We start from the raw sequence: 12,636 nt of genomic DNA, 5'->3' as shown, positions 1-12,636 counted from the left end.
ACCATAAGTAAACAGAGTGTGATACATCAAGCAACCGGAACTACAAAAAGGAAGTTAGCATTCAGCTGAAACTGGACAAACTCCCAAAACCACTGTAGGAGCAAGAAGTACAATAAAATGATCCCAGCACTAAAGGAGAATAAAAAAATATAAAAAAAGAACATGTTAAAACTGAGCAAGTACACTTTCTACACCAAAGTTAGGATCTATATGTCTTTTTCATTATTTTATGTTAAAACATTTCTTTTATATACTATTTAACAGCTGTCTGTAAGAATGACAGATTTACTTAATGACTTACTTGGGCAAATAAATGATTCTTCTTGATTCAAATCAGGCCAATGAGAAAAAAACACATCAGCATCAAGATATTTAAACATAACATTGAGCTACAGTTAGCTCACCAAGACAGTCCAGTATCAATGTTACATATCATATATATAGCATATTTTCACTGACAATTCAATCCCAGAATATACATCCTGACATGGGTCAAAAGAGAAAACATTCTAGGGTACAAAAGATATATAATATAAAGAAACTGGGAAATAACACGGAAACTCTAGGAAAATAAACATAAAACAAACAAAATAAAACATTCTAAACACACCTTTTTTCTTTCTTGATTTCAGTTCCTTCTTTAAACCACTTGACTTGGGCTTCCCATTCATCCACTTCACATTCAAAAGTTACTGTTTCTTTCTCCATTACCTTCATGCTCTTCAGTGGCTTCATGAATGTGAACTTTTGTTCTGATGTGCAAAAAAAACAACATGAATCCCCAAAACATATTCTGACCCGATTATATCACTATATAGTCATAAAAGCCAACATCTAACTCAGCTGCATATTTTTCCGAATGGTTAAAGTACCAAATACAACTTTTGAAACTGAAACATAAAACAAATATTTTACCCATGACATTAATGTTCTTTTAATAATAAAGTACGTTTAAAAAACAACCTACTGTTCAGGGATTATACAAATCATCTTATATTACAAACTAAAGAACTAACCTGTAATTCTAACTTTTGTAGAAGTCTTTTCCTGGCTATTGATCTTACAAGAATATTCCCCACTATCTTCTGGTGTGGAATTTTGAATTCTAAGAATTTTTCTCCCAAGTAGATCAGAATCTATGATGAACTTGTCACCTGACTACAAAAAAATGACAAAAAGTATTGGGATGTATTAAATTGTGTTCTTTTAGCCTACTAGTAATCTATAATTTGTACATTTTCATTAACAAGCACTGGACTGAAGCTTATTTGTGACAAATGTTTAAAAATATTACTATAAACTGGAGATATGTTTCAAATAAAAAAAATTAGTTCTAAAGCTTTAATTTCCAGAAATATTTCAACAACAAAAATGAATGGGAAAATATACTAAACCAACAGTAAGTAATGAAATTAATAACAAAAATTAATTCAATATAGTGCTCATGTTACACAAGCAAAAAAAAAAGCTTCCAATTTTATAATTCTATATATTTTACATTGGCATCTAATTACATTTTCAACCACAAGGTGAAAGAAACTAAACATAAAACTATTTGTTTCCACTGACATTATTTGTGTTACTTCAGTATACAGTGATAACCTGAACAATGAGCATTACAAAGTTTAACATTTTAATAGATCTCACCTCAATTCTCTTTCCATCCTTGAACCACTTGACAGGAGCTTTATGGCTGTTGGTTGAGCACTCAAGAATAGTTTCTTTTAGTGTGTACTCTTCCACTTTGGAAGGAAGCTTCTTCACAAACTTATATACAGGATCAGGCTCTGTAAATAACATTATAAGTAACCCTCAACATTAAGTCAAAGAGATCTGATGATTTGTCTATTTTAAGAAGTAAAATACACAAACCATGGGTATTTCAAAAAAAAAAAGTTATTCAACTACAACACAATTATCCATTACTATGATCTAAATGACAAACTACTCTGAGTCATCAATAAAAATAGCACTGCTGCAATGAAATAAATATTAATATTTTAAACCTATTTCTCACTATCTAGCGGTGTTATAAAAACTTAATTAGTTTCACAACCCGTGAAACTTAGAGAAATAATAGGTGGTGTTTTGGTTTAGAACTCTTCTTTCATAGAATGTTGTGATAAAGCAAATTTTACTTTTCAGTTTTGATGGTTTTGTCCATTAATTTATTGTCCCTTCAACTAATTATATTATTATATAATATATTATATAATTATATTACACCTCTAGCTCACCTTCTATCTAGAGCACTTCATTTTGAGTATGTACATATTGTGAAACTGGCACCAGTTTCCCCAGCAGTGATGTACAGATATTGAGGTTGTAAAAGATTATGTAAATTGATGGTAATAACTAGTTACATGAGATGTAATCTTGTGGTCTAACACTAAATAAAAAGCCTTCCTTTATCTTGACAATGAGTTAGTTCGTGAAATCAGGGCTGACGAGAGAGGGGGGCAGCTGTCCTGGGGCCCAGGGTCTGTTGAGGGGCCCGACAGTGGGATATTCCAAAGCTCACTAGAAATGCACACTACTTAATGAGCTAAACTGGCTACTGCTTTTTCATAGATTCATGAAGAAAATTTTCACCTAAATTTCTTTTATGAAAAATCAGCAAAAGTTAATAAATAGAATGAAGGGGGGGGGCGGATGATATTACTGACCCCGGGGCCTGGGCTGGCTCTAGATACCCCTGTATGAAATACAGTTAGAATTATTGCTAATTATTGTTAATGATCTTGAGAAGTGGTTTAATTCTGAAATGTTGTGGTATTTCCTGAATCAGGTTTTCTTCTTCTTCTTCTGGTTCTTTTTTTCTAATTCCTTTGATATTTATTAAAATTAATAATATTGAGATTTATTTGGAATTGTTTATTAACATTTGTATCTAGTCCTGACCAGGCACAAGTCTACTAACTGTTTTTATTGGAATTGATCAAATTTGTATTCTAGTTGTTTGAAAGTTATACTTTTGTTTTCTGTTGTTATATTTTAATAAATTGTTTTGTTTGACCCTGGTTGTAGTGGCATTTAGAGACTGGCAATGTCATTGATGTGGCATCAGTTAGTACAAAACTAGCTACAAAAACAACTACAATAAAGCTTTCATATCATTTTTTGATATTAATAAAATAATCTTTTCATAAGGTGAAAAATTAATCACCAAAATATATACTCTTTTATACAATTATAGTCACAAGTAAATCAAACACTACAAATAAATGTATGCACAGTGAAAACAGATTAATAAAGTGTGATTAATCAATTCTGATTTAGAAATTATAACATAATGAAAAATACAGTTTAAATCACCTTCTATTACAAGTAACAGGAAAACTTAATTTAAGAACTGTATATTATTACTTTATACTAATGGTGACAAATGTATATTAAAGGCTAGATTTATCTAATGTTAAATATAACAAAAGAACATCAAATTTTGAAATCAGTAATGTTATATCAAAATAAAGAAAAATTAAATAACACCAGAACTGTTCACTGTACTCTTGCAATATTATAACACATCTAGTCATAAGAAATAGACATTATTAAAAATGCAGAGCTTTTAAAATGCAAAGTGTTAGTTGTAAAATAACACTCATATCGTTAGAAATCAAACCTTTGTAACATTCCCCTTAATTTCACAAACGTACATAAAGTGCAAGTACCAATAAAATTTATTCCTGCTATACCTTCCACTTCCATAATTGCTGAACAGGAAGTATCCAAACACTGAATGGTGTACTTTCCACCATCATCCTCAACTGGATTCATTATTTCCAACACATGGAGATCACCTGTACTACTCATGTGATATTTTTTACCCATGAAAACCTCCTGTTTGCCCTTAAACCATTTTGCCTTCACTCCTGATTTGTTAAAGACAGCTTCAAAACGTGCGATCTTGTCCTTTCCCTCTTTGACTTGGACGTTAACGAGAGGTTTGATGAAAGCATCTGCTTTCTGAGGATCAAAAAAATTAAATACTCAATTTTAATTTGTATAACACAATGTAAGCAGTCGTATAATTTTCTCATCATTACCTAAAAAACTAATCTATTTTACATAAACAAATAGGAACCTATTTAATTGTCATACAAGTTCAACTACACATTAAAATAAGCTCATTCACCCTCTCATAGTTATCGTTAAATGTTGTAGTAATAAATGTGTATTAGTAACAGTACAATAAACATTTACTAACCCTATTGTGTGATAATACTCAACATACACTAAAAACAGATGAAAGCTCCATCTATATTGGAATGTTTTTAATTAAATACTACATACATATAGAAACATATTTAACTTAATACATTAAGTAGAAGATTGATACCTTAAGCAAATGCATTTACCTGTACACAAAACTATGCACAATTTTCACCACATATTTGTATCTTAATATTGTAAGTGATACTTATAAAATTAACATATATATAGCACATGTACTAACTTGCTCTATGTGTCACTCACAAGAAAGTCTAGCATATTTAGATATGCATTACATTCAGAGACTGAGAAAGTGTTAAAAAGATTGGAATACTTGGACTAAGTAAAACACAATCTCGGTATACTTTCACTGAAACTGGCATTTTTATATTGGTTAATGTTTTCAAAAATCAGCAAAATATAAACTAAAACTGACACTATTCTTATAATCAAAAACCGTGAAAAAAGCTCCTATTTCACTGCATTACATTCAGAGACTGAGAAAGTGTTAAAAAGATTGGAATACTTGGACTAAGTAAAACACAATCTCAGTATACTTTCACTGAAACTGGCATTTTTATAATGGTTAATGTTTTCAAAAATCAGCAAAATATAAACTAAAACTGACACTATTCTTATAATCAAAAACCGTAAAAAGCTCCTATTTCATTGTCGCCAAAGAAGATTTTTTTTTAATTCTATAACATTGTTTTTCTTTATATTGTAGGTACTATTGCTTATAAAACAAAAATTTTAATATCTCTTGGAATAAACTAATCTTATTACCAGAGAAGATTGCTGGTTTTGAAATACAAGTATCAATTCTGTTTGTTTTCTCAACTACCAGTTCAAGAGGTACCTACATTTCAGCTTTTCTAATAGTAATATATCACTAAAATTACAAGTTTCAAATATCCACCACCTCAAAGAATCAGAGTGGATAACATAACCTACAAATTCAAGTGCTCTGTTTAATACAATAAATTACAAACTAATGATTCATGGGCAGAATAAGCAGGAAAACTTTATTGTTTATACAAAATTTTATATGCGAAAACTTACTCAAGAATAATTAACGACTATAAAGACACACTGATTTTTTAAAACTTCTTTTGAGTTTGATCCTTTTGGTATTCTTATAGATCTTCTTACATTTATATTACTATATTCAATTTTTTAAGAAATCATAGTTGTTCTTGTTGGATTTACTTCTGAGAATATACCTTTTAAGTGCATAATAATACTGTGTGAGAAACCCAGATACTTTGATTGCTCAGTCTTTGCACACAGTACTCAACAAAATGCAATGTATAAACTAATAAATTAATGTAACGAGAATCGAGAAACCATACAAAGTGATATAATTCTTTGTCAAAACAGGAAGATACTGTAGCATTTAGCAAATAACTTGCTGTATATTGTAGATAACAACTACAAGTAGATCAATAAATCTGAATGAAAAAAACTTCCCAGAGATAACTGTACATACAAAAGAAAAAAACAACATATTTTTTCTATCTTTGTTTTACAAATGACAATCATGCACACAAAAAAGGGGGAAAATGTTTGCAGATAATTAGAAGATACAGAACAAGCAGTGAAAAAAATCATAATTTAAAGTTCTTTAACGAGAAGGCACACATTAAGAGAACACACTGTTTGATAAACATAGAAATTGATAACAAAAACAAATATCATACATGTAATATGTATGAATACACTGTATATATTGCCATCTTTCTCTATGTAAGCTAAATTTATAGATATTACGCATTCATAATTTATCAATATAGTGTTGAGTTTGTGATCCCCTGGCCCAAATAAAAGTTTCTTCTTTTTCAATTCACCATGAACTTACAATCACCACAATTTCAATTCATTCATATTATAAAGAAGCTTTATGTTTTATACACAAAAAAGTTTAACTTCAATACTGACAAATGTTTTAACACTTTAACCACATTCAAGAATAAGCTACATTTTAAACACTTCATTGTAATTGTCTTGCTAATTTTCTGTTATATTGTTAATATACAAGAATCACAGAATAAATCTCTCTGTATGCAGAAAGATTTTTAAAACAGATACACTAATAATTCACATTACTTGTCTCGTTTTTTATTTTTCAACATTTAAGTTATTACATTACTTGCTAATGTTTGAAAATACAGTACAATTTTTCATCCATTCTGAACCAATTACAACATTTCTACAATTTCTGCCACCAGGATTCCATATTTTTGATGACAAATTAACTGAAAATAACCTGAAAACTTCTTTAGAATGAACAGATGCTCCGTATCTTATTAAAACGATTTTTACATAATCCAATCTTCTACAAGAGATAAGGTAACTATGAAATTATTTGTTTTATATATATAAATACAGTTTTATGCAGTTTTCTGAGCACGTTATGAATGTATGGAAGTGGATTGGACAAATTCTATTATATACATATTGTTTCAAATTTAAAGTTTAAACACAGTGCCCTAAAGTCTTATTTCATGTTAAAGCCAGTGATGTAAGCCTATTGAAATGACTAATTTAAGAATATTTGACCACGTATGTATGTAATGATCAGTATCCCAAAACTAACATATTTTTTTAAGCCTTGCATTTGTTTCTTTACAAAATAGGGTGTAATTCTTTTATCTGTGGACTCTAATGGGTAAATATTCTAAAAGTAAGATGTTTTAAATCATTTTTAAGTGCAGGTGTGCTGAAACAAGGATTTAATTACTGCTGAAAGAAAGCTTTTAGGTATAGCATTGCGATACATCTTGGAAGATATAACACGCATCAATACTTTTTATACTTGTTGTTGGAGACAATGTAGTGAAACATTAGTGGAACGCAGTTCAAACAGGTGTTTCCAGAAATGTGCATATTTATACAGGTAAATAAAGTTTGTAATTTCTTCAGAAGTAAAAACTGTAAAATGATAAATTTTCTCTAAGCCTCCCTATCATGACCTTGTTTCAACCTTTTCTTTCAATAAAATTTAGTTTTTCATGCTTGTATACATGCACCCCCTTAGTGATTCAACTGACAACCATATAATATCCTATAATCAGTATAGTGCTAACCTACTGCCATGATAAACACATTTCTCCTCTCCTGTACACATATGGTATAACCCATAATTTTGTAAAATAAAGCAGTATACATAGTAAACTACAACGCTGTAATATTTTTTACACAATAAGTATTGATATAGCAAAGGCATAAATTCAAAATATAATAAAAATGGATTATCATCAGTCCTGAAGTAGAATATAAAGCCAATGTTTACCAAAGAAAACTGTGAATGGAAGAATGCAAGTTTCAGATAAGCCAAAGATCAAGGACACAGACAGACATACATTCATACAGTAAACACGGAGAGCCAGCTCATGGCCTGATTCAGTCCTGAAATGAAAGAGAAGCAGATAGTAAGGAGGATGCAAGGAAACTGACAGAGTAAAATATTTCACATCCTCCAACCTGTCGTATCACCACTTTTTGCAGGATCGGCCAGTCGGGTATGAGCTCAGCTAGTGATGGGCGCCGACCATCCCGGGAACCACGTCGTTCCATTAAGCTCTACGACACAGCACAACACACATTGTTTATAACAAAACTTTTAGTACACCACTCTTACCAAGGGTGGCACAACACAAGTGATTGAATTAAAGTTTATTAATTATAACGAGAAATCTTGAGTTCTTACTACTATAGTTAGTAAGCTATTTTTAAAATTTTATATTTCCACAAAATTACGAGAAATAAACAATATGTAAAACACAAACGTTAGCATATCAGTTCATAAAAAAACTAATATGTTATTTGGCATATTAGTCAATACAAAGATGAAACTGATTATATATCACACAAAAATAACCCAAATATTCGCACCATGTGCAAGCAAGTTTCAAAATACTTTAATGTAACGCTTTGTTCTTCATCGTAAATATATTGATAATTATAATAAACCTGTCGATTTTATGAAAGCAGGTTCAAAACTAAAATTTTTTGAAAATATGCAAATTTGAGTATTCAGAGACTTAAATTTTGAATCATCAGCTTGTAAAAGTTACTGCTGGATTAAATTAAATGATGGTTTGTAAGTATCAACTTATTTTAAACACAATAAAATTGCCCATTGTGCTTTAACTTGGGTTAACAAGAGTTAATTGAGTTGAATGTGAAACACTTGTAACAATACGTTGGTGACTACACAATTTACTTAAGCGACTAAAATGTAGAGGATGACGTTTCGAAAGCCTGAAGATGAAAGGTGGAAGACTTTTGAAATGTTATCCTCTATATTTGAGCTACATAAGTAGATTGTACAGTCACCAATATATTTTTACAAGTGTTTGTCTGATAGTCACTTGCAACCCATTTCAAAGTCAACTCAATATGGATACTCTGTCTATATTATCTATAAAAGAGTTAATATTTTTAGATTAGAATCTAGAAATTAATACTACTGCATGTCAAATAATATTCTCAAACAACAGATGATATCACTACCAAAACAAAAACATTGTTAGTGTTCTAAACAGTGAGAGCAAAAACAATTATTAAATGTTTTTAACAAGCATATTTACTGACATCTACACTATTATTTCATAGCCAGCTTGTTAATCCTCACATTATTACTGACTAAGATGTACAGTTTAATTTTAATATAGTATGATTTGGTATTGTTGGCTCAACAACAATGTTTTCACATACTTGTATTCATATCTGCTAGGATAAGTCAATAATTGAGCTAATCCTGCCACAATAAACTTTTCATTATGATAAACCGATACACCAAGTGATGCCTAACATTTTGAATATTAAAGAGTTTCCAGCCTTTGATCTCATTTTTGGATGTTTTTTTTAACAATTTAATGTCATCACTATATTAGCCATTACAGTATCTTCCACACAAAAAACTCATTTGTATGAAGTAACTGTCTTCTTTATGTTATTCGATATTTTATTAATTTAAAACATTTTTGTCTTTTTGCAACTAAACTATATTTCATATTTCAACACAAGAACAATAACTAATATTTTATTTATGCTGCTAAACCAAATACGTGTAATGATTACTTAATTTACTAAAAAAAAAAATTATATTTTTCTCTATATTTCAAGACTACACTTACCAGGAATATTAAATAAGTTATTTCATCACTCTAGGTCATGATGCAAAATTAAAATACTCCCAAACATCAAACAAATGGTAATATTAAAATAAACTGCAGTCAGAAGTACTTTCAAATTCCAGAAGATAAAACAAACCACGGTACTATGACGGCATGCATTCGTGAGTACTCCAAAAGACTGAGAAAATAACAGAGTGCAGTCACAAGCACTCTAGAACGAAAGACAAAACACAAGTAATCAAAAGCATTTAGTAATGACAGAGTACATTTATAAATAATAAAAAATGACAGAACACAGTTATGAATAACATGGAACAAATTACAGTGTGTGACCATCAATAACCTATAACAAGTGACAGAGTGCAGTCACAAGTGCTCCAGAACATAGAATATATAACAGTGTAGTAATGAATAAGTCTGAACAAGAACAAATGGTATAGCACAGTTATGAACAATGCATAACACATAACAAAAGATACAGTGTAATCATTAATATTTGATAACATAGATCAAATGACAGAGTACAGTCATGAATAATCATGGACACAGAAATGAGTCAAAGCACACTACTAATAACAGGGTGCAGTGACAATATGAATTTTAAAAAATGACATTTTTGTGATAATTGAGACTAATCAACCACAAACTTACATAAAGGACCTAAATTAAATTTTTTTTTCTCAAACTTTATTGAAAAAAGTACAAAACGTTTAGAGATTATATCTAAACTTTTTCTGAAAACGAAATAAAACGCTTTCTTTTATTACTGAAATAAAAAGAGGAAATTGAGCACGAAACTCTTGTAGCTTACACGATTCTCGTGAATTTAGCAATCACTAATAATGTAAGTTACCATTCTTTAATTTTTAGAACAAACTGTACAATTCAATTCAAGTACTCAACGTTATCATTTCAAGGTTTAATTACATCATATATATATATAAACTATTAATGAACCAAATATTTTGGTGAACAGTAAAAATAAACTAATATAGAAAGAGCATTCTAGGTGGATAACAAGAAAACAAGAACTGTCTAGTCAGTACACCAGCAAGCAGAGGAAGTAAAACAATGATCAGCCAGAATATACAAACAAACAACAAATATCAATAAAATTATTAAAAAAAACATATACACACACTTATGAACACAGAACAGATCAGAAAATGTCAGTTAATAAAACAAAAAATAATCAGCCCATAACAAGAGAAGATCCAGAACCTTCCTTGGATCCCTCCAACCTCCTGGGAGAGTGGGCCTATTACAGAACACAGCACCCATGGATAAACGACGTTTAGGCTCAGAAGAATTTCCATCCTCCTACACATTTCAGTTATCAAATGTTAAGTAGACATAGAAGACAAAACCTGACACAAGAATAAATATACACAGACACATATTCAATTTATGCTTTAGTCTTTCGTCAGACTACGAACCAAAACGTGTTTTAATATGACAATGATAATTTAAGAGAAAAAACACAATGTATGATATACAAAAAATACATGCGTATGTTTTTGTCTTTTTGTTTTTCCCATTTAGGTTATCTACAACTCTGGAAGGAGTACAAAAAAATGTTCACAACTAAAATTTGAGAAATTAGCACAAAATATATAACATTTAATTAAATATTATCACAGTATTAATTTTTTTTTTACTCAATGATTTTTAAATGGAGTTTTTTAGTCTCTTGTAGAAATTCTCACGTATACCCCAAACCCATACAGCACTACATCAGAACCTAAGTCAATGAAAAATACATCGAGACAAAATCAAAATGATGGTTTATATGTTATATTAAAACAGTTTGGTGGCCTCATCACATTTTTACAGCACAAATCTCTATGCCCAATAATGCTCTATCTCTATTGCAAAATACTCTGTCAAAAGGCTGTCATGTTTAATGTACACCATTCCAAACAGAGATCCACAGGTGCTGCTTCTGGTGACTTGACCAGTAACTTTTTGTATGGAATAGCATGAATACCTGCTTCATTCTCCAGCTGCTTCAGATGTGTAATGGTTGAATGGATATGTTGTGGAAAAAACTTGAATATACATGATCTGAGTAACTTTTCCCAATGAAAATCCTTTTGATTATGTTGCATACTGTGTTATGAGATATGTGGAAGGCTTTTGCCATTGACTTTCGTGTTCATGAATTCTCATCTGTTACAAAATTCCATACTTTACTTACCATGGCTGTAGAATGACTTATTGCAGGTTTTATTATATATGGTCCTGGTGCCCTAAGTTGATCCATATTCTTTTGTTTTCCTATGATATTAAGGGATATCCCCATCTAAATCCCCAATATCTTTTGCATTGGAAACAACTGTTAAGTATCTTCCGAAAAGCAATCTATTTTTGGTGGTTCACACTACCTACAACTGCCATTCAATGTCAAAACATAGTTATGAAATATGTCATTCCGCTGCAACTTTATGTCAGCTGTAGTTGTCATGTGACTTGTTGATTAGCATATTTAAAGTCCTTTTAATATAACATACTCAACCCTATGTACTATAAACATTCATATAAACAGTTATATTTTTTAAGGTCTATTTATAACCACTAAACAACCTATACAAGACAGGACACTTATTTTGTTAGCTTATTTCCATTAGGAATACACGTTATTGTAAATTAACCAAATTTTGTTTTAATGGAATAATATGATACTTATAAGAACAGTTAAAACTATCTAAAATGACCATCAGCTATTAAAAACATGAAATTACCAAGAAAATGGTAACTTGGACTTATCACATACCTTCAGAACTGATAGAACAATCTACAATGTTCACAGTGCAAGATTTTAACACCGTTGATGAAAATTATATGCTACTTCGTCAAGAAAAAGTAACATTTCTGAATTAAGTTAATCTTTTATTAGTGTTTCATATGGACTCATTATCAAATTGTACATCACAAAATATTTATTATCATAAATACAGAATATTCAATATATGCTAGAAACACCTAAACTAGTCAGTCTAAAATATTTTTGTTTTACCTACTAGCAATAATTTACATTGTTTGATCAACCATAATCAAAATAAGATCTATGCAAAACATAGAAAAAATTTCAAATATCGTTTAAAGAAAATTGTCAAACTATGTTTTTAGGATTAAGTTAACATCTTTGTTTAACACTGCGTTAGTCTTCCGGTGTCTTCACAGACCCCAAATATTTTGTAAGAATCGACACTGAAAGATGGAAACATGTTTGTTGTTCTCAGTAGCTTCAGTATACTAGTTTGTGTTAAGTTGTTACATTTAG

The 12,636-nt window shown here is 30.0% G+C and overlaps 1 protein-coding gene across 1 annotated transcript in view; it reads right to left on the bottom strand.

Moving 5' to 3' along the window:
* Positions 1-7,794, bottom strand: part of LOC106472072 (twitchin-like) — a gene marked incomplete at both ends in the record, with an annotated part of 59,738 nt that extends 51,944 nt beyond the window's left edge. Inside the window, 5 exons of the mRNA XM_013932702.2 lie at positions 611-752; positions 1,017-1,158; positions 1,648-1,787; positions 3,696-3,966; positions 7,696-7,794. Coding sequence (XP_013788156.2) covers positions 611-752; positions 1,017-1,158; positions 1,648-1,787; positions 3,696-3,966; positions 7,696-7,794 — 794 coding nt within the window. The remainder of the gene's footprint in view (positions 1-610; positions 753-1,016; positions 1,159-1,647; positions 1,788-3,695; positions 3,967-7,695) is intronic.
* Between the last annotated feature and the right edge of the window lie 4,842 nt (positions 7,795-12,636).

This window comes from Limulus polyphemus, unplaced genomic scaffold (genome assembly GCF_000517525.1).
Source record: "Limulus polyphemus unplaced genomic scaffold, Limulus_polyphemus-2.1.2 Scaffold5065, whole genome shotgun sequence".
NCBI classification, from domain to species: domain Eukaryota; kingdom Metazoa; phylum Arthropoda; class Merostomata; order Xiphosura; family Limulidae; genus Limulus; species Limulus polyphemus.
The sequence above is the reverse complement of the archived record's forward strand: the minus strand, read 5'-3'. Positions and strand labels throughout refer to the sequence as shown.